We start from the raw sequence: 19,560 nt of genomic DNA, 5'->3' as shown, positions 1-19,560 counted from the left end.
ATGCTGAGAGGAAAAGGGGCTGCAGAAACTCAAACCAACTTGTTTTGTCACTCTTTCAGATCTGATGAAGGGTTATTGATGTGAAAATTTGACTCAGTTTCTCTGTGCCCGACCAGCTGAGTTCTTCCAGCATTTTATATTCTTGCTAAAGATTTAGTAGAGTTGTTATGGAGTTGACGGATCTCAGTCACATTAGAGAAATTAGAATTGTTCTTTTTAAGAGAGAAAAGTTTGAGAGGTGATTTAATATGTTCAAATCATCTGATGTTTAGACCTAGGAAAGAAAATAAATTGTTTTAATTAATGCAATTTTTGATAACCAGGATACATAGATTTAGGAGATAGACAAAAGTAATGATCTGGAATTCAAGTGTTATTGAAGATAACTTCAATACTCACTAGTTCAAACAATTGCTGCAAGTGTTATAGAATAAGAGGAACATTATTTATTTCTGCATTAAGTTCCCACTGCTTACCAAATTCTTGCCATTTAATACTGCAACATGCCTTATAACCAGAACAGTTGGCAGTTGAGAACCGTCTGCAATTTTTGGACAAGACTAACGCTTTTTTGCCATCCCTAAATTCCCTTGAGAAGATGGTGAGCTACCTTCTCGAACCTCTGCGGTTCTTTTGGTGGATGTACTCCCAAACTGCTACTGGTAGAGAATTCCAACAGTTGGACACATCAGTGATGGAGGACCAAGCATATATTTCCAAGTCAGGATAAGCACCTGTCGTTAGCTGTGTTCCCTTGCACCCGCTGCCCTTGTCCTTCTTGGTAATAGAGGTTATAGGTTTGAGTGGTGCTTTCAGAGTTAACTGAGCAAGCAACTGCCATACCTTTAGCAGATGATCCACACTTGGGGTGCCAGTGATGTTGGGAATAAATTTTTAGCAAGGTGGATAGAGTACCAATAAAGGAAGCTGCTATCTCTATATTCACAGGCTTCTTATATTATCATTGGTATTGGTATTGGTTTATTATTGTTGTCACTTGTACCGAGGTACAGTGAAAAACTTGTCTTGCATACTGATTGTACAGGTCAATTCATTACACAGTGCAGTTACGTTGGGTTAGTACAGAGTGCATTGATGTAGTACAGGTAAAAACAATAACAGAACAGAGCAAAGTGTCACAGCTACAGAGAAAGTGCACAATAAGGTGCAAGGTCATAACAAGGTAGATTGTGGGGTCAAGAGTCCATCTCATCATATAAAGCAACTGTTCAATAGTCTTATCATCATGAGATAGAAGCTGTCCTTGAGCCTGGTGGTACGTGCCCTCAAGCTCCTGTATCTTCTGCCTGATGGGAGAGGAGAGAAGAGAGAATGACCTGGGTGGGTGGGGTCTTTGATTATGCTGGCTGCTTCACCAAGGCAATGAAAGGTAAAGACAGAGTCCATGGAGGGGAAGCTCATTTCCGTGACCCGCTAGGCTGTGTCCACAACTCTCTGCAGTTTCTCGTGATCCTGGGCAGAGCAGTTGCCGTACCAAACTGTGATGCTTCCAGATAGGATGCTTTTTATGGTGCATCGATGAAAGTTGGCGAGTGTCAAAGGGGACATACCAAATTTCTTTAGCCTCCTGAGGAAGTAGAGGCACTGGTGAGCTGAAAGTTACCTAAATAAAAGTTGGATTATCTTTTTAAATTCTTATGCTTCTGCAGTGAGGCACATGTGTTCTGTCATTCTGGAGAAGGAAGTCAATTAAAATTGCTCAAAGTAAAAGTATACATATTCAAGTGAACTGTATAGTTCTTCACTCTTGAAGAAAGCTATCTGTGCACCCAGGATAGTTCAGTTGCCTCTTGAGCAATTGTAATCTGATGCGGATGCTGTGCAGAATTCTTGGAATGTGACATTGTGAAGTTCTGTTTCATTAAAATCGCACACCACCACCCATGTTACTTTTCATTGATTCCACTGTTCAATAACATAATAAGTTTGACAGAGAACTCACAAATAATTAATTTAGTTCCTCTAGTTCAGTTCTTTCTTCAGTCAAATCAGCTCCCCGAGTGAATACGATGAGCAATCAATACTTGCACCTGGAATTTCCACATGATTTACCAGTGGGGAAGCAGCTGAACCTTGCAAAGTGGAAACTTATGCTTCTCCTCAGCTTTTCCATTGACTCTCAGCCGCAGTTAAAGTGGGCAATCAGGACAAAGTCTTGTCGTTTTTCTTCAGTATTATTCCATGTATGTTGAATGATTTAGACCATAGACTTCCGTCGGGCAGCTGGAGTAACACTTCTGCTGGCTAATCATGGGAAATACCAAGAGCCCTGAGTTATTCTAAAAGATAGGCTTCATTTCCCATATTCTGGAGAGGGAAGTCAATTGAAGTTTCTCAAAGGAGAAGACATACAGCACTCAGCAGAGCAGCTGTCAAAATTTGTAGAGGCAAACTGCATGCTGCACAATCTTGCCATCATGCAGAGCAACTGTCCTAGCAACAGCAATGATGTGACCCATCATTGGTCACGGCTTTCCATCACTAAAAATAATCGTACACCATCACAGTGCAAGAGCAGGAGAAACAAAGAAGGAACAGAGAACTGAGATGGTCTCTTTCTCTCTGTCTGTCATGAAAAGGTTACCCAAGGCCAGCTGTAATGACTATAACTGCAGTTCTCTTCACCGTACTTAGTATCATAGTGCCTGCTTGGCCAAAATGCAAAACTAAAAGCCAACAGAAAATATATATACCAATCAAACATACAAACTCAATCATGTTGCACTGTGGCCCAAACTGTGGATTGCCCCAGCTAATGAAGGCAGCATCCTGTATGCCTTTGTTACCACCTTACCTACCTGTGCTGCTTCCTTCAGGGATCCTTGGACTTGTACACCAAAGTCCCTTTGCTTCTCAGTATGACCATACCATTCATGTCCTCCTAAAGTACATCACCTGCACTTACCAAGTTTAAATTCTATATGTCGTTGCTCTTCCTGTTTTATCAACTGATCGTTATCATGATGTCCTCCTCACTGTCAACAGCAACACCAATTTTCATGTCATCTTCAAATTTAGGAATCATATCTCCTACATTCGTATCCAAATCATTAATATATATGACAAACAGTAGAGGTCCCAGCCCTCATCCCATCATCGGTCACAGCTTTCCATCACTAAAAATAACCTTACACCATCACCCTTGGTTTCCAATTACTAACTCATTTTTGGATCTAATTTGTCAATTTGCCTTGAATCACATAGGCTGTGACCCATGTGGGTCATTGTCAAAGGCCTTATTGAAGTTTATGCAGACAAAATCAACTGCAATGCCCTCATCAATAAATTTTGTTACCCCATCAAAAAACTCTATCAGATTGGTCTGACAGATCTCCCCTCTAACAAAACCATGGTGACTATCTTTGATTAATCCCTGTGTTTCCAAGCATGGATTAATCTAGTCCCTCTGAATTTTTTCCAATAACTTCTCTGTCACTGACATTGGATTTACTTAGCGTATAATTAACCTGCTTATCCTGATCCATTTTGTTTAAAAATTTGCTCAGCAAACAAAATACCATTTTTGCTCATCATGTATCCCATTTTAATTTCTAGGCTCTGTGGCAACGGCTTGCCGTGATCCTGGTGTACCTATGAATGGAAGTCGGAATGGAGATGGCAGGGATCCTGGAGATACTGTCATCTTCCAGTGTGAACCTGGCTATGAGCTTCAGGGTGAAGAGAAAATTACCTGCATTCAAGTGGAAAACCGATACTTCTGGCAGCCCAGCCCTCCTGTATGCATTGGTATGTGATTTAAAACTCACATTTTTATCTTGTATAAGTAGCTATAGTAGAAGCAAGTTTTATTCTGTCATAAATAACTGCTGCTATGTGAAGCTATTTACAGTAATTTGTGGAAATTATCTGTTGGATCCTGTTTGCAACAGCATTCGTAGCAGTGTTTGGGAAATGAGTAAATCAACAAGTCAACATGTTTTAAGTACTATACTGAATAAATAATGTGTGAATCTGCTTCATAATATACGGATCAGCCAGTCATTGTAAATGTTAATTATTTATAAACCCAATACAAAAATAGTTAAAACACAAACTTAAGTACCTTAATGAGGGAGGTTAGTCATTAGTTCTCTTAATATTTACTTGCAAAGATTTATATACATCTGGATGAAGTAATTGTGTAGATTGCATTGCAGAAGCTTTAGAACAGCAAGTGAGATGCAGATCAGGTTCTGGGATCCAGCTGAGGCCATTGTGAGTTTCCACATGGAACTCACCAATATTTCCCAAAAAGTGCCACTCAGGCACACATTTACAATGTGGTCATTTGTTTGAACTGCATGTCCACAATCACACATCATTTGCTTGTCTGTTGCAGTTGGGGGCTGTTTAAGATTACACTGAAGGTTAACTCCTGAGTTCTCTTTTGTTTGGACATGGATAAGGTGTAATCATCTTCATGACTCTGATTCTGATGCTTCTTTCAATGAACTAGTAGGATTTGAGTCAGATACAGACACTTATTCATTCTGTACTGATCTTAAGACTCCTGCATATCTGGCCTTAAATAAACATTGGTGAAGTCAGCTGTCTGCCCACAGCAAATAGATGATTTGACCTGTGACAGTGTAGTGATTGGAAAGTGCTTGTTTCATTGCCGCATGTGGTCTCTGTAGCTGGTTTCCCCGGCATTTGATCTGGTGGTGGTGGTTGATAATGGACCTGGAGTTACACCAAGCTAGATCAAATCAACTGTGTTAGGAGCATCTGCAGGAAAGAGCAGTGAGTTTATGTTCAGAGAATCGGTCTTTGTCAGGTTGGGTCAAAGGTGTGATATTGATAAGTTAGTGCCAAGGAGCTTGTTCGCTGCTAGTCATGTTTCAATCTTGCCAAGGTCAGACCATTAAGCCACGAGAACAGGATCATCTGTGTTAGAGAACCTTCTTAAGCATGTTTGGGGAAGATCTGCTTTGCAAATGTTAAAAAAGGCTGGCAGAAGTATCAACCCACGTGGTGATTCATCAGTCAGAATGCAAATGCTCTAAATTTTCTCCCAAAATGTACTGCGAATTGTTAATACAGTATTGGTATTTGCATAGTCCAATAAATGTGTTTATGGAGATACATTTCTCAGTATCCAGTTTTATCTGATTCCTCCTCTGTTAACTGCCTTAGGACATTTTCTTCCTTAAAGATGCTATGAGGTGGTTGTTGTTTATGGTCCTTGCACTTTAACTTCACATCAGCACATAGTACTGCTTAACCTCTCCACTCATTCACATGTAAAGGGAGATGATAGAATTTCATTTGTGTTTTGCACAATTAATCATGTTACACTTTAAAAAAATTGCAATAGGGAACGTGAAGACTGAAGGAAATAAATTACCACACACATTTAAAATGACATGAGTATTGAGGCAGCCTGCATGAGTGATTGATCTCCACTGTTATTAGTTCAGCACCTTCACACTATCATTACCAGTAAGTACTTCAAGCTAGGTTCCCGGTGATGTAATTGAAACTGATTTACTTTAGGACATATGTTATTCAAAAAAGCAAGTGTAAATGAAACAATCATGGTTAATAATGATTCTTAACGAATTAATGAAACAGTGAATTTATTGAAGGAACTTAGTTGCAAACCAGAATCCATCGATCCTATCTTAAAATGGTGAGCTGAAATGATTCGAGAAGGATCAGGAATGCACTTTGACATGTGCATCCTGGAGTGAATTTAAGTTCATCTTGGAAATTGGAATTAAATGGGTCTTTGCAAATTACCTGGTTTATTACAAAATTAAAGAATATTAAAGGAGGCCAGTCATATCTGTGCTTAGCCTTTGATTGAATAGTCCAGTTTAATCCAGTAAATATCTCTCCATTATCCAGGAAATTAGACCTCACCCTGTATACGTCCATTGTCTTATTTAAACATTTATGAATTATGAATCCACCATCATTTTAGGATGTATGTTCCAGATCCTAATGATCTGAGCTGATGAAATCTCTCCCAATCTCCCTCTAATTCTTTTTTCAATAATTTTAGATCTGTGCAATCTGGTTATTACCTATTCTATGGAAATCGTGCCAGAGGAACTAGCTTCTCCCGTTTTGCCAATCAAAGGCCCTCATAATTTTGGAAATATTTGTTAACTCTCCCTTAAACGTCTACTTTCTGGAGAATATCCTCAGCTACTACAGTCTCACCATATAACTCAACTCCTTCATATCCTCTCCTATGACATCTATTAATTTTCTTTCCAACTGATTTTACTGAAAACACGCTGATGATTTTCTGTCATCAATTTTGTGACAACATCCTAGATGAACTTATACCTCAGTGTATTTGTCCATCTTCTTCTCCAGGCCTCATCTGTTCAACATCCTGTGGAAACTGCAAAAACTGCGCACAATGTGTGATGGGCTTCATCATCTATCACTTACTCATCAAAGTTTTTCTGAGCTCAAACTTTACCTTAATGGAATATTTTTAATGCAATTTAAACTTGTGCTTAATGTCAAACTTCTCTGTTGGCAATGATCTGGGATCTGCACAGTGACATGGCCTCATTTGACATAATGGGAATCACTTACAGGAAAAGCCCCACTCATAAAATGACACGGTATTCCAGTGGTCACAACAATGTCCTGCATAATTATAGGTAGAATTTACTACTTTTATATTCCATAAAGGCCAACATGTAATCTTCCTTTTTAATTATTTGCTGAACATATATGCTAACATTCTGTGTTTCACGTATGAAGATACCCTGATCCCTCTGAACCACAGCGTTCTATAATCTGTCCATTTAAACAGTATTCTGCAGTCCTGATAGAACACAGAACAATACTGTACATGAACAGGCCCTTCAGTCCACTATGTCTGTGACAGCCAATTGCCAAATTAAACTAATCCCAGTTGCCTGCATGTGGTCCATATCAATCCATTCCCTGCCTTTTATACAGCTGCAACATGACTGGCTAACTTTTATACTCAATGTCCCAACCGATGAAAGCAAGCATGCCATATGCCACCCTTACCACCCTATCCACTTGTGCTACCACTTTCAGGGAGCTTGTCCCCAAGGTCCGTCTGTACATCAGTGCTCTGAAGGGTCCTGCAATTTACTGTATACTTTCCTCTTACATTTGTCCTCCTGAAGTGCAATACATTACATTTGTCCAGATTAAGCTCGACCAGCCGATCCATGTCCTGCTATATCTTGTGACAACCTTCCTCACTATTCACAATTCCACCAATTTTTTGTCAACTGCAAACTTATTAATCAGCCCACCTATATTTTCATCCAAATCATTTATATATACATCACAAACAACAGAGGTCCCAGCACTGATCCCTGCGGAACACCACTGGTCACAGATCTCAAGTCAGAGTAAAGCCCCTCCACCACTAGCCTCTGTGCCAGCTTTCCTGTCTCGACCTGAAAAGTCATCCGGTCCTCTGCCTCCACAGATGTTGCCTGACCTGCTGAGTTCCTCCTGCAGTTTGTTTTTTTGATTCTGCAAGTCTATCCTTCTGACCTGAATTTATAACCATCTGGCAAATCTTTGCTCACTCACTTAACCTATCTATGTCTAACTCTTCGTATTCTCCTCATAATTTTCAACCTATCTTTGTTTCATTGTCATATCTGCACTAACTCAATGTATCTGCACTGTGTAATGAATTGACCTGTATGATCGGTATGCAAGACAAGTTTTTCACTGTACCTCAGTACAAGTGACAATAGTAAACCAATACCAATACCAATATTGGGCTGCAATATAGTTGGTCCCTCCATCTAAGTCATAACTGTAGATTATGAATAGTAGAAGCCCTGCATTGATACCTGAGAAATTCCTTATTTCATACAATTCTCATAGGCAATACAGCTATTACTATTAGCCTTCTCCTGATTGCCACTTCAGTGGATGGTTGGCAGAAATCCTTTTCTGCATTTGTTAATGTGTGCAGAATTTTTCTAGTTACACAAGTCCTGCTGATAATGCAAGCCACACACATCAAATCTAGCCTTGACCTGAAGGTTTGGAAATCATTTGGCCATCATTTAAAAGGGCTAAACCTTACCTGATATCTATGAAAAAGATCAAAAAGCTGCAGATGCAGGAACTCTGGGGAAAAAGAAATCAGGAAATACTGGAAACACCAGCCAGGTCAGTCTCTCTTGGACAGAGGAATGATGTTAATGTTTCAGGCTGGAAGACCCTTTTTCAGAACTGGGAAAGTGAGAAACAAATTAGTTTAAAGTCGCAGAGAGGGTTGGGAAGTGATGCATTCGGTTTAAGAAATATCTCTGATAGGTTGAAGCCAGGGTTGCCACGGTAATAAGCTATTGACAAAGACATCTGATTAATAGGTTAATGAGGAAAGTTTGAGAGAGAGGACACAAAGCCATGTAATAGCCGTGAAACAGGTCAGTGCTGTAGGAAATACTCAGCAATGTCAGTGAAGAAAAGAAAACATGAGTTAAAATTACAAATGAATAACCAAGAGCATAACTGGACAGTTCCGATACAAGATGAGAAACACTATGATGCTGGAGGAACTCAGCAGGCTAGGTGGCATCCATGGAGAAAAGCAGTAGTCAATGTTTCGGGTCAGGACCCTTCTTCAGGGCTCTGGTCCTGACCTGAAACATTGACCCGCTGCTTCTCCCCACGGATGCTGCCTGGCCTGTTGAGTTCCTCCAGCATCATAGTGTTTTTCATCTGGATTCCAGCATCTGTAGTCCTTTGTTTCTCCAGTTCTGATACAAACAGAAAGATAGTTACCAAACATTATTGAACTCATATTGAGTCTCAAAGGATACAACCTGCATAGGCAGAAGATGGGGTGCTGTTCCTCCAACTTTGGGGTTTGGTAGAACAGGCAGGAGGCCACAGACAGATAGGTTAGAGGGTGATGGAGAATTAACGTGAATGAAGAAAGCAGGGCTATTGGTGTGAGATGACAGAAGTAGATAAGGTACATGTTTACTCAGTTGTGCGTTCCTACTTTTCCAACCCTCAGGGTGATCAGTTTCTGCATATGTTGCTCACTTGGTCAGATTTAGCTTATATCCCGCTATAGAATATTGGTGTGATCCACATTATGGTCCACATTGTAATCAGAAATGTGAATATATTATTTATTTAAGGATTGTTTTCAGGAGAGTGGGTTGAGAATAATTACCAGACCTTCCAGTCTGTCCCTAATAGACCACCTTGCGATCTTTTTTGAGTCTAACTTTTATAAAGAGCTTTCAAACCCTTAAGAAATTCAATGGGGAGTCAACAAGCAAATTTTGAAGTAAAACCATAAAGCAGAATCTTAGAAAAAACACAGAATGTATAAAATAAAAAAAATAATTAATTCCTCACTTCCTGTGTTCATTAACAACATCGGTAACATTATATCACAATGTCACATCACATTATCAACATCTTTAACATCAGTGGAAGGTAGAAGGAGGGGGGAAGGGTAATGGGTAGAGAGCTTGGAAGAGAGAAGGAAGGTGAAAGAGGGAAGTGAAAGAGAGGGTTTGGGGAGAGAGGAGTGAGGGTGATAAATGCCAGAGATATCTGGAAGTGGATCAAGCAAGGTCCGTCCCCATTAACTATTGGCACACTAGGCCAGAAATGTTGAAGTTAAGACTGGACTTGGAGTGTATGGCTTGCAATGCCAGTGGGCCTTGTACTATCTCAGTACTTTCTCCCTTTTGCTTCCTCTTGATCTTCTTTCTCTGTCAGTGTTTTCCCCTTCCCACCACTTGTTTCCACTTACCTCTCTCCCTCTCTCTCCCCCCTTCTTCCCCCTTCCCTCTCATTCCTACCTTCTTGCTCTGCATCTTTTGACTTTCTTTCCTCCCACCCATTCTCTTCCTTTTCTTTCTCCCTTCTCTCTTCCTTCCTCTCTCGTTCCTCATCTCACTCCTGCCTCTGTGTCTTCCCTTCTACACCCTCCCATTATTTTTTTGGACTGCACCTTCCCTTTCTCTTTCCCCTTTCCCACTGTTACTTCCTTTAGCTCTCTTTCCCCCTACCCTCTCCCGTTCTACTTTCTCTGTTTCTCTTTCCCCACTTTCTCCCACTCCACGTTCTCCCTTCTGACTCTGCCTTACCTCTCCCCATTTTTCTTTCCTCACTTCCCTCTCTTTTCTCCTTCTAATGTCCTTTCCTCTTGCTCTCCTTCTTTGCCCTCTTTCTTTTCCTTTTCCCATTTCTCTCTACCTTTTTCTCACCCTCTCTCTCCCCTTCTCTATCACATTAATCACTTCCCCTCCACCAACACATCACAGCTTTGGGGAGAAAGTAAACTAAATTTCTTAAAGGCATGGTAGCATCTTAAACACAGCTCTGGCCACTTTCTCACCACTGCACTGTATGGGCTTACTAACACCCCTGTATTTCCCACTCCCTTTTGCTGTTTCAGGATCAATAATATTATTGCAATATTTTGGCAGGTCTAATAGCTACAATCTGCACATCTGTAAATGGGGCAAAGTGAAGCCAAATCCCTTTCTCACAGGGACGGTAATCTCTTTTTTTAAACTCAGTACAACATTCTGCCCAGGGTCTCCACTGAGCAATGCAACCAAAGGACACTTTTTACTGTCGAGTGATGGCAATCCTGAAGCAAGTTTTGTGATTTGGCCTAACAATCAGAGTGGGGATGTAGCTGATGGTGGGTGAGGGATGGGAGGGGCGAGTGAAGAGCAGTGCGATTTGTGTGTGTGTTCAGCAGTGAGCCTGTGGAGTTCAATGTAAAAGGCTTTGTTAAGATTCAAAAATATTAAAAAATGTAAGCAATATGGACAACATGTATCGCTTGACAGACATGCTCTGGTGGATGCTACAGGAACATCTCCATTATTGTAATTATTTATCATTACCCTGTGGAACAGAGATACTTATACAAATCCTCAACCCACCACAGACTATGAATGCGCAGAAATGCGTAGAATCATCGTAGCAGTTGCTTTTCTCCATTCCTGCAGTTTAATTTAGAGGAATGGCACATCCTCTGATGAAGCCATCTTAAAGCTCTATGTTATTTGATTTCCCATGATCAGCAACACAGGTAATTTGGCTGATTTAATAAAAGTATCAGATGAAATTAAATGTTCATCCGGTTGGATTATAGATGGAAAAAAAAGCTGAAGCATGTTAGATCGTGCAGAGCAAAGAGTTAAGTTAATATATTACTGCTACCTTGCCATTGTTGAGTGAATAGTGGGTGATATAAAAAAAATCTTTGTCTTTGGTAATGAGGTACTTCAATGTGACTGATTGATTGTGTGTTGGAAATATGCTGAGCATCAAAGTTGTTGCACTGACAATCATCTTAGATAGTATTGGCTGATGGAAGTAAAATTATACACAGTTGAAATCTAAAATCTTCAAGACAATATATCCACAATTGACATTTCTTCAGTGTCACCCTGAATCAAAGTTTCTTATGTATACTATTGTCTGCATTTTTTGCAGATTTTCAGATCTTTTTCCATGCTAGTCCAAAATAAAAATTCATTTTGAAACCATCACAACTTGATTTAGTAATTCTTTTTGCAATACCTTAGCATGCTGAATGGTTTTTGATGCAAAATAAAGATCCCTGCAGACCAATTACAAATGTGAAAGCTCAAGAAACCAAGATCTGTCATTGTATTTTCAGTTTCTATGCTGTTCCATTGCAGCACAAATCTGAGCAATACAAAATTGGTCATGTGGTTCCATTTGCCCATGATGCATTTGGGTTGACACATCATGTCATATGATCTCTGCCTATCCCTTACTGTATTTTGTTTGGTTTGGCAGAGGAATTAAGTCTGTTTGATTTGTTGCAGACTGACAGTGTGCAGCTTGCTTTTAGCAACAGGTAACATCCATGAATAATAGTATGTTTTCAAGCCCAAAATATGTACTAGATGCACTTTTTATCTGATTCAGCACTATCATAGAATCTCAGAATGACACAGCACAGAAGGAGGCTATAAAGCCCATTGTGCCAGTGCCAACACGTTGAAAGAGCTATCCAATTAATCCCTGCAATAACTGAGCAAAAACATTCTTTTGTTGCACCAGGATGGTGCACTGGAGCAGAAATATTTGTAAGTGGTGCATCACACATAAAAAGAATTATTTGACCAAGGTAACCCTTATTACTTTTAAAGTACACATAGTATACCTTCTTGGAATTGGAGAAAGCAATTTTTAAATTTATCCGATAACCTAATCTACCTATTCTAAAGTATTGTAATATATTGTAAAATGTGTCCAAATTTAAAAGCAGTGCCTAATTCTCACTTTCAAGTTTTACTGCAGAAAAAGTACATTAAAAAATTCAAATGGAGGAACAAATGTTTGCCTCAGAGTAATTTAAATAAATAAACAGTATATTTTATATATTTTTTTATTTTATTTATATTTATTTTATTTTTCAGCACCATGTGGGGGCAACCTGACCAGTTCTTCAGGATTTATTCTTTCACCAAGCTACCCACATCCCTATCCTCATGGCAAGGAATGTGACTGGACCATCACTGTTAACAATGACTACATCATATCTTTGACATTCATTAGGTAATTATTCCTCCTTCTTCCAAATAATATATTTTTTTTACTGTTGAACGTTCATGTGGTGGAGGTAACAAATGTTTGTCGTTCATGCACTGGAACAGTTAACCCAAGGGAAGTGACATCAGGAGCACTAGATTAGACATTGTTTCTGGATTGTTATTAATATCTAATAAATCATTGTTCTGAGATGTTGAAATTTAGGAACAATAGGATTCTTGTCCAAACAAATAGTATGTCAGCATTCACCTTTTAGTTCCAAGCATGAAGAATGGCCTTTTTTTCCAACACTACCTCGGACTATATTTCTTTTTCTCTCTCTCAACTGCACTGATGTCATGTTTATTTTGTGGTGTAGGTTATGTATAATTTATGTTAAGTTAAGTTTATGTTAACTTATGTTTCTAATGTACTGTGCTGCCGCTGCAAAGAGCTAATTTTCATGGCACTTACACCCTGGGTTTGTATGCCTATGACAATAATCTTGAAATATAAGCCAAGAAAAAATATATTCAGAAGAATGCCCTATAACATTGGGTCTTGCACCAGCAAACATGGGTTAAAATCTGAAGAGACAATTTCAATTCCACCCCTTTAGCAGAAAGCAACAGATGGACTGGTTTTAATGTTTTCTCTGGAACAAACCTACTGCTAACCCCCAAATTCCCAATTTATGCTGGTCATTGGGTCCTGACTACCAGTTTAATTGAAAGTCCAAATAGAATATCTTTAGTGGCTTTTCACTAAGTCATCTAATGATGAGAGATATCAAAAATGGAAGAGGTCATGATGACAGCTCAGAATTCATCTCTTGATTTGATTGAAATAAGTGAACTTTGATTCTGTCACAACACATGCAAACCATTTGATTTGATTTCATTTGTTTAAATGCATCTCCCTGTGTTGCTTTTGGAAAAGCTTACAAATGGGATGTTTTGATAAATGTGTATTATTTGTCACACTGTCTGCTGAGGACTCTTATTTTCCAATCATCTTCCAGAGGTTGTTCAACTGAGGTCAGGAACTAATATGTACATTTACAAATTGCACCACTGTTTGAGTATTTTTAAGTTATTTTTCTGACAGTATGCCAAATTTGAAGAATTAATGTATGTGGTTAGATAGCACTTTCTGGTGCATCAGTGCTCTTCACACAGAATCAATTATAGTAATGCAGTGAATTTGAAAACGTGGAAACTAATCCGTACCAAGCAAGATTTGAAAGAAACAGTGCTTAATCCAGGTTAAATCCCATTCTCAGAGCACTGAGCTTTCATATTTAAGCTAAAGGATCTCATTGGGTAGAAGTTCTGCCAATATTATTCATTCAAATGTTGATGTCGACTTTAAACCCAGGTCTTTAGATCCAGCATTATATACGACCGATGGAGCTAAACAGGTTTCTACATTAAGTTAGAAGCAATCAGACAATGTTCCAAAACCACAAATCACAATTAGATACTGCACTGCTTCACAAATAGTGTTTATTTACCAGATTTTATTATTTCTGCTAAATGCTGTTTTCTGAAATTTCTGAAATTATACAATTCCATTTGATGACCCACTGAGTCAAGATGCAGTCAATTAGCAAAATAGTTTTCCACTAATTGCCAATCTGTTATGCATGTTTGGTTCTAACATAATTATCACCCGGATAATTACTTTATGATTGATAGCTGAAGAAAACAGTTTAGCAGTCACAGCTGAAGATTAGATTTTTTGTTGAACATAAAAAGGTTGGAACTTGAAGTTCCTCAAAAGTTCATTCAAACTGAAGCAGGTTTTCGCTATAATCATAAAATATACTTTTCAGCAGTTTTGGATGAGTGATTTTATGTCGCACACACTAGTTAGCAAGGCCTATAAATTGCCGTTGTTACTGCATAAGACTTTGTTGCAGAAGTACCACAATTTTGCATCAAGTCCCAGAGATGACAACACTAACATTAATTGCTAACAATCAGATGCTTGAATCAGAAAGATAATCAATACTCGCATCGCAAAAGTAAACTAATGGATTTTTCAGCCAAGTGAGTACTTGGAAGTGACAATATAGCTAGCAATGAAAACAATGGATGAACAATTCCATGGGGGTGCTTCCTGTTATCTGCTGTCAGCAGATGGTCAAAGAAAACTCTGGAAAAATAGTGCAAAGAGCACTTATGACATGCTCCTGGGTTTTTACAGATATTCTAACAGTTACAGTAGATAACAACAGTGGAAGATCCCAAAGAAACTCGGCTCAGGTGTTTTGCCCACTGTGTTCTCAAATGCTTTGCCATATTTTTTGGCAAAAATGCACTGAATGCAGTTACTTTGTAGTGATGCAGTTGCATGCTATTAACTTGGCATCTTAAGGTTAGATTTTTCATAAAAGTTTGAATTTGATTTTGTCCTTTGCATTAATGTTTAACCTCAGTTTTTCCTGCTTAACTGTGGGTCTTGGGATTGTGATTTTTGCCTTTTTTTGGTCAGATTTCTCAGCAATATTATTGCTAAGCATTCAACAGTGCTAGGCAGTATTTGACAATTGACAGCACTAGAAATAATTCACAGGCCAAGAACAATCCATGAAGAAATAAATAGTCAACATTCCATCAGAAGTGAAATGTTGCATATATTGGATTGCCTACCAATAACTTTCGGAAAATGTTACATAAATCAGCAAATAATATGAGTGAGGATGGAAAAGCTATTAAGGATCTAACAGCACATTGTAATCTTGATCTTGAGTTCAGTAAAGATCAAGTGTGCTGGCACCTACAGTTTTGTAGCCATGTCCGTCACCACCCCAGTTTACAGACTATTTAGGTCTGTAACTATTTACGTCTGACAGAAGATGCCTATCTAATCATCTCTACTTCAAAAAAGGCAATGACACAATTATTCCATTGCTGCTTCCAACGTGAATACTACCTCTAGTAAAATAATGAATCTTCTTGAAAGATTGAAGGTTATTACAGCATTTTGCTTTTATGCTGCTAGTTCCTTTCAGATTTCATCTGTCAAAGCTGCTGTTCTGCATTGTACTCGTATATCAATTATGATGTGAATGCAGAGTTTCCAAAGCTTCACCAATTTCCTATTCTAACAAGCACAGAAGATCATTTGAAGTTTCCAACATCTAGTGTTTCATTCACAGGGCATCAGAACTTCTTATGTTACATAAATGCAGTTTTTTTCTTTTTCTTTTCTGTCCTCTTGCTATATTTCATGCTTTCAGTTAAAAAGGAGTACACAGTTTCTCTGGACATCCCCACAAGCAGAGTCCCTGTTTCTAAAACCAGAAAAGCTGTTGGCAATTTTTAATGGATTTATTTCATTTTGACTTCTGACTACATTACCTCTTTGAACCCTGAAGCCTTTCTCTTTGTCCATGCACGTGGTTTATTTTGCATTAACATTCAATGGCATTCTTTCTCTTTTCTTCCAGGATGTATAAAGTTGTACTTGTTTGTCTATTCTGTTTAGCTGGCTGTCTTTATGAACTGCCCACTTTAGTGCCATTTGTAAAAAGTTGAAATTTTTCTCTTTTATTTCTGGATGATATGGAACTGAAAACACTGAAATGAAAGGTAAATCCATCTCTACAGCTGGAACACATCATCTCCAACACTCTTCCATTTAAATACCCAGTTATCCCATTTCTGCACTCCTTGTGAATCAATCAACCTTAAGCCATTTTCCTACATTTCATTGTGCATCATATATTTGTACTACTTGAATAATGCAGATATCAGATGCATATGCCCTGTATCCATTGTATTTTTTCCTTCTATCCAATTATTAAATACCTAAAAAATCCCCCGACAGAATTTGACTTTGACAATTCCATTTTAGCTTCCCTTGATTTACCTAAATATTGCTATCTAGTTATATTGTGAATGATGGATTTTCTGAATTTTTATCACAATTCTTTTTTGGCAGTGAAGGTTTTTTTTTCCTTTGTACATCAATAATTACCTTCCCCTTTATCAGCAAGCAACAATGATCCAACAGCTGTCGGTAGACTAGATTTTACACCCTTAGCCAATTGTGCTTCTGGCCTGGCTTCCTCTGCAGGGACCCTATTTAATCGAAGAGGAGAGGTTGTTCACAGAAAATGATTCCAGCTGTCCCTTCTGACAGCAGGGTGCACCTGTGCCACAAGCGAGTGTATGTTCCCAATAGTGGAGATTTGTACAATATATTATTTTGTCTTTTTAATTGAAACCCAGAGCAAAAGAAAACAAATGAAGGCATCAAATCACATCATCAATTATGCATCCTGCTATTTATAAATAAAACATTTTTTTGCAAGGCACTCAAAGAGATGTTGTTTAATCTGTAATGGAAGGAAAGCACTAAAACGGCCAGGAAATCCAGTACTGGCTGATTGTTCTCCTTCTAAAAGGAATAGCAAATTACAGTCAGGGAAAATGGGGTGCTTTTCCCTGTCCTACCCAATGACCTGACACTAGTTCAAGTCTGAAGTTCCTAAACTTGCCCAGCAACTTCAGCAGATGTTCCTTGGTTAATCCAACTCTCATGAGACAACATGTTCAATTCCATACCAAGTATTTCCATTATAGAGATTCAGATGGGATCGCAGAATGGTCAAATTGGCAAATGGAGATTCTGCTTTTTAACAATTTAGTCAACAATAGTTCTGTAGAATTTATACACCAGCATCTTTACAAACCAGAATCTGTGAGAGACGAGCAACGAGATTCATTGTCAATGATTACAACTTCTCTTTCTGTATAATCGGTCAGAAAATATGAAGAGACGATTTTCTATTTTAATTCTTTTTGTGTACCAGTATACAGTATTGCCTCATGGATTGATATGTGTGAGATGATTACTCTGAATACCTCCAGACAGTCATGTGCTATAATTCCCTCAAGTGCATCTGTGTTATCAAAAAGACGCATCTGTGCGTGGAGAGTTTTAAATGTTGGGACAACAGAGCAAGCACTGTGTGATGCTGAGCGCATGTACATTAATGAAGGAAAATTTTGAGAAGTACATGCTTGAACTTTTGCTAGATACTCAATGTGAATAAAATCTCATAAAATTGCCTTTCATACATTTCATGTGTTTCCTTTGTATGTTTCTATCCATTACTGACACCAGAGATGCCTTCACATTCTAAAGCAGTAGGTGCTTTAAGACTAATTTCAGTTTTCAAGTCAGGTTCTATGCCGAGACTTTAAATTACCTTCAGGTGATTTTATCTGTTTTATTTTTATTTCACTGGACTTGAGTAAACAAATTGAATTGAACATCTGCATGATGAACGTCTATTTGTGACTGATTTATTTTTGTTACTGCTCCGCACTGGCTTCAATGAATTAGATCAGCTCTCTTGCAAATTCTCTTATTTTATTCTTCATGCATTAGAATTTGATTTAACAAAAACCATGAATTTCTTAACACTCTGAGCCCTTCTCATCTTAAAAAAAATAAATTAGTTGATCTTCTGTGACATTTCTAAAAACAAAGAAAGAAATATATTTTTCTTCTAACCTTTGATTTATTAGTTTACAGTTTAGCTTTTTCTATCTCTCCACCCTGTACATGCTTTGATATCCCTCCTTTGTTTCTTTTTTATTCTTTGTCTTTCTCATTCACTTTCTAAAGCCTCTTTTTAATGCTTCCGAATGTCCTGAATCACTCTTCTTTCTTTGTGTCAACCTCATTTATCTTTTCACACTTTGCCTTTCTCATGGTTTCCTTTGAATTCTATATGTATCTCAATCCCTCATTTCCCTTTCACCTTCTGGGATACCTGCAGATTTGCTTGAAGTCTTTGGTATCTGAAAGACATGTCCTATTCCAAGAACCACCAACCACTCTCTCCAGACCCAGCCTGTATTCTATCCTCTAACCACTGCATCCCAGTATAAAGCCTGATACGTTTCTGTTCAGACCAGGAGAGATCAAAGCACAGCTTGGACTGATGGAAAGGCCAGGAACAGAAGTGAGTGAGCTTTGGAGGTAGGACCCTGGTAACAAGCATGGGCAATGGAAGAATTAGAGACACTTAGGGTTGGGCAGTAGTGGGTTTGGAAGAGGGCCTGGACTGAGTAAGAAGAAATATTACTGGCTGAGGCAAGTAAACACTGAGGCTGCATGTGAAGTGGAGGAGCTTTGAAATTGGTATGGAAGATTGAGACAGTAACACAATTCTAAGACTCCTGAGATCCCGAGAAATTCATGGCAAGAGAAACAATGCAGAAATAGACTTTGAATCATTTGCCAAAAACTTTCATGAAGCTCCTTAAATGAACTAGTATGTATGAATAGGTCCTCAATAAACCTGGATGCTCACTTTATGTAAGTGACAGCATTATAGCTTCATTTCAATATTACAATAAAGCTCCCATTTGCTTCAGGTCAGAACTTACTGCTCACATTAAATTTTGCATTGAAATTGTTTATGATATGTAAATTGGCCACACAAACAACATTATGGATCTCTGCTCATTTTGCACTTGATAGCACTCATCTTATACTTTGTCTTTGCCTGTGCTGCTTACATCTGTTTAGAGAATCTATGGTAAGGTATTACTAATCTGAAAGAGAAACTGGTGAGCAAAATCCATGGGTTTCTTATGAGGTAGAACTGATATCAAGTCATTGGAAATTGAATTATCCTACTTTGTTGCTTCAGACAGGGGAGGTGTCATTTTGTGAGACTTGGTTCCTCCTGTCAAATCTGATTGTGTCTGAATGTAATCGTAGAGACAAGGCTCCCAGCCTTGATCTTAACCTGCATTGTCATCACTCAAGCTCCAGGCTTGGAACTGTGCTTACCAAAATTACTCTCAGGCCTTTGAATCTCTCTCTCCTCCGACCTGAAACTGTCATTCATAGCTTGAAATGGAGTTAAATGTTACTGTTTACCTGGCTTCTGGAATAACCACAGTGAAAGAATCCCAGAACTATGGGAGAGTAGGTGCAGACCATTTAGCCCCTCACGACTGTTCTACCTTTAAATTAGGTTATGGCAAAGTGTGT

The 19,560-nt window shown here is 38.5% G+C and overlaps 1 protein-coding gene across 1 annotated transcript in view; it reads left to right on the top strand.

Annotated features, from left to right (window-relative positions):
• The window catches only part of csmd3b (CUB and Sushi multiple domains 3b), a 1,392,611-nt gene that overhangs the window by 1,119,938 nt on the left and 253,113 nt on the right, over positions 1-19,560 (top strand). The window contains 2 exon segments of the mRNA XM_052022622.1: positions 3,577-3,768; positions 12,426-12,564. Coding sequence (XP_051878582.1) covers positions 3,577-3,768; positions 12,426-12,564 — 331 coding nt within the window.

This window comes from Pristis pectinata, chromosome 9 (genome assembly GCF_009764475.1).
Source record: "Pristis pectinata isolate sPriPec2 chromosome 9, sPriPec2.1.pri, whole genome shotgun sequence".
Classification (NCBI taxonomy): domain Eukaryota; kingdom Metazoa; phylum Chordata; class Chondrichthyes; order Rhinopristiformes; family Pristidae; genus Pristis; species Pristis pectinata.
The sequence above is the reverse complement of the archived record's forward strand: the minus strand, read 5'-3'. Positions and strand labels throughout refer to the sequence as shown.